At 42.1% G+C, this 4,064-nt stretch overlaps 1 protein-coding gene across 1 annotated transcript; it reads right to left on the reverse strand.

The window, feature by feature from the left end:
* Positions 1-231: 231 nt before the first annotated feature.
* gpbar1 (G protein-coupled bile acid receptor 1) lies at positions 232-1,449 on the reverse strand. Its single transcript, XM_034181742.1, has one exon. It carries the CDS (start codon positions 1,355-1,357, stop codon positions 326-328), a length of 1,032 nt encoding a protein of 343 aa, XP_034037633.1. The 5' UTR covers positions 1,358-1,449; the 3' UTR covers positions 232-325.
* Between the last annotated feature and the right edge of the window lie 2,615 nt (positions 1,450-4,064).

Below are 4,064 nucleotides of genomic sequence, written 5' to 3' on the forward strand. Positions count from 1 at the left end.
ACAAGTTAATTCCAAGATACATTTAACTTCAACACCACACACGTTGAGAGAGAAGAGATAACTCTACTTTGACAACAAAAGCACATTTTCACAGAGTTCATGTGGAGGTAAGACTGTTAAGGTTTAACACTGTGAAACAGTCAGACAGTAACAGTATATTCCACACAGAAAGTCCTTCACAGAAAGGGTGGGAAGCAATCCCACAACCTTCTTGCTGTGAGGCACCAGTGCTAACCACTAATCCACTGTGCCACCCCATTATTGTCTTATGCCCACTGCTGCCATCACTGGTACCATTATTTAATCATTTCAGTGTTGAAAGTCATCAGTATTTTATGGCGCTGCAATCTGTTCCTTGCCTGCTCTGTCTCCCCCTGTCGCTGAGCTTCTGAAAAAGTTTGTATGCAGGTTTAGTATACTGTTTGTTTGCAAGGCTGAGCACCAATGGCACCACAGCCATGCTTCCAATACCAGTGCAAGACAACACAATGAGAGGGGTGGAGGTCCAGTTGTTGTCACGTATCAAGGCCACAATGCTGACGTGCATATAGATGAGATAGGGAACCCAGCAGAACAGAAACGTTAGCGATACCACCACTATGCAGCGCGTATATCGCAGGTTCAGCCTCTGTTTCTGGTCTGATTCTTCGCTTCCCCGCTCCACAGAGCGGTGGAGGCGATATATGTCCTTCAGCTGGCCATGGGTGATCCACATAACACGGCCTGTCATGCCTAAAATTGCAAGAATGGCAGGTAAGACGAGTCCATAAACCTCCAGGAGGATGAATTCGTTGCAAAACACCCGCCTGTAAGAGCAACAAGTGGATCTACTTCTTGAACAGTTTGATGGTGATATTTGGGTACTTGAACAACAGTCACTCCAATCTTGCCCCGCCCAGTCATTCCACCCAATGGCAGGTAGTGATGCATAGATAAGTGCTGGTGCCCACACCACAAGCAATGCTAAGGGAAAATGGCGATGCATCCACATGTTGTTGTAATGCAGAGGCTTGACAATACACATATATCGCTCATAGTGTACCATTACCAGGTTGAAAAGGAATGCCAAGAACAGAAAGTTCGGCATGACATGAGCCACCAGGCAGGAGCTAAAACTTAATTCTCGGTCAAGACCCATCAATGGTATGAAAGGGAGTGCCACGCCATTGCACACATCAGCCACTAGCAAGCTGAGGAAAAAGTAGTTGGGGGTGTTGTGGAGCTGGTGGTTCAAGGCAATACCCAAGATGATGATGAGGTTTGCCAGGATGATGCAGGTTGAGATCGGTACAGTGATGGCGTAGATGAGCTGCTTCCCAGAGAGCAGCAGGGTAAAGGACTCATTGCATTCCATCATAGGTGTAGCTGGTGAACATTATCACATTTCCAGTGTTGCTCCACTCCAGTCAAGGTGACTTTATCCTGTAAAGCAGGAAGAAAAAAGGGTAATGAAGCAGTGGCCGTGAGTAGAATAAAAAAAACTGTATTTAGTCATGGAAAATGAAACGAACCATAATGCTGACACTGAGACTTATTCGAACGACTCATCATGTGAAGATCCTGCTACCTGGATGTAATTATTGTTTTGTGTGTTTGTGTGTTTTTTTTTACTTTCACTTTTGATGCTCTGTGTGCTTCTTACCCTGTGTGCTGTGATACAATGCTGCTGGAACCTCAATTTCCCTGAGGGAGTCTTCCCAAAGGATTAATAATGTTCTATCCAACCTAATCAGACACATTTTGATCTTAAAGATGTGGCTAAATGGCATGTCAAGTATTTTGAGCTTGACTGACTTAATTTGACTGAATTTGCAATTTTTTTAACCAATATATTTGAGTTTCAACTTTTACACAGAAATAAAGTTGCAACACAAGTATAACACAAGTAACATAAATACAGCAGAAACAAACCAAGGCAAAAACATGGTGATTAAAAGATCATCTTAAATAAAATCTCATGAGTCCATCCATGTGATATACAGTAATCTTACAAAGTCGTGGGTTAGGTGACTACCATTAAACAGAGGGTGTGGATGCCCACATCAAGGTTCCTTCAATACATGAGACAAGTCATTGTTCTTCATATATTGTATATAGTTTCCCCACACTTTTCCCAAATAGATCTTGTTTACCTTTAAGAGTGTATGTAATTCTTTCCAAAGCTAAACATTTAAACCATTGTGTGATACTTGGTTTACCCATCCCTTTCCATGTTAAGACAATCACTCCTTTAGCTTGTAGTAAACAGATGTTTAGAAAGATTTGTTTGTGGTCATTTATATTATGTCCTTTTGGGTATAAACCAAGCAAAAAAAAAAATTTTGATTCTCGCTCAAATCTGATCGACAAGACCTCTTGCACTTCCACTCCCACTCTGACGTCTTCCCAAAACTCTTTTATTCTCAGACACATCCAGAAGCAGTGAAAGAGTGTCCCCTTATCTTCCCAGCATCTATTACACAAATCAGGGATTTTACTATTAAATTTGCTAAGTTTTTCTGGTGTGATATATACTCTCATTACCCAGCTGTATTGTACAACCCCAATTCCAATGAAGTTGGGACATTGTGTAATATGTAAATAAAACCAATACAATGTTTTGCAAATCCTCTTTAACCTATATTCAATTGAATACACCGCAAAGACAAGATATTTAATGTTCAAATTGATAAACTTTATTGTTTTTGTGAAAATATTTGCTCATTTTGAAATGGATGCCTGCAACACATTTCAAAAAAGCTGGGACAGTGGTATGCTTACCACTGTGTTACTCACCTTTCCTTGTAACAACACTCAATAAGCGTTTGGGAACTGAGGACGCTAATTGCTGAAGCTTTGTAGGTAGAATTCTTTAATTCTTGCTTGATGTACGACTTCAGTTGTTCAACAGTCTGGGGTCTGTCGTATTTTGTGCTTCATAATGCACCACACATTTTCAATGGGCAACAGGTCTGGACTGCAGGCAGGCCAGTCTAGTGCCCGTACTCTTTTATTATGAAGCCACGCTGTTGTAGCACATGCAGAATGTGGCTTGGCATTGTCTTGCTGAAATAAGCAGGGACGCCCCTGAAAAAGACATTGCTTGGATTGCAGCAAGTGTTGCTCCAAAACCTGGATGTACCTTTCAGCATTGATGATGCCATCACAGATGTGTAAGTTGCTCATGCCATGGGCACTAACATAAACCCATACCATCACAGATGCTGACTTTTGAACTTTGCGCTGGTAACAATCTGGATGGTCTTTTTCCTCTTTTGTCCGGAGGAAACGACGTCCATGATTTCCTAAATCAATCTGAAATGTGGACTCATCAGACCACAGCACACTTTTCTACTTTGCATCTGTCCATTTCAAATGAGCTCGGGCCCAGAGAAGGCGGCAGAGTTTCTGGATGTTGTTGATGTATGGCTTTCACTTTGCATGGTAGAGTTTTAACTTGCATTTGTACACTCAAAAAAAATATAAACGCAACACTTTTGGCTTTGCTCCCATTTTGTATGAGATGAACTCCAAGATCTAAAACTTTTTCCACATACACAATATCACCATTTCTCTCAAATATTGTTCACAAACCAGTCTAAATTTGTGATAATGAGCACTTCTTCTTTGCTGAGATAATTCATCCCACCTCACAGGTGTGCCATACCAAGATGCTGATTAGACACCATGATTAGTGCACAGGTGTGCCTTAGACTGCCCACAATAAAAGGCCACTCTGAAAGGTGCAATTTTATCACACAGCACAATGCCACAGATGTTGCAAGATTTGAGGGAGCGTGCAGTTGGCATGCTGACAGCAGGAATGTCAACCAGAGCTGTTGCTCGTGTATTGAATGTTCATGTCTCTACCATAAGCCGTCTCCAAAGTCGTTTCAGAGAATTTGGCAGTACATCCAACCAGCCTCACAACCGCAGACCACGTGTAACCACACCAGCCCAGGACCTCCACATCCAGCATGTTCACCTCCAAGATCGTCTGAGACCAGCCACTCGGACAGCTGCTGAAACAATCGGTTTGCATAACCAAAGAATGTCTGTACAAACTGTCAGAAACCGTCTCAGGG

The sequence above is a fragment of the Thalassophryne amazonica genome, chromosome 1 (assembly GCF_902500255.1).
Source record: "Thalassophryne amazonica chromosome 1, fThaAma1.1, whole genome shotgun sequence".
NCBI lineage: Eukaryota > Metazoa > Chordata > Actinopteri > Batrachoidiformes > Batrachoididae > Thalassophryne > Thalassophryne amazonica.

Bases quoted from the DNA above. Each gene is read 5' to 3' on its own strand.
- gpbar1 (XM_034181742.1), bottom strand. From the start codon at position 1,357: ATGATGGAATGCAATGAGTCCTTTACCCTGCTGCTCTCTGGGAAGCAG.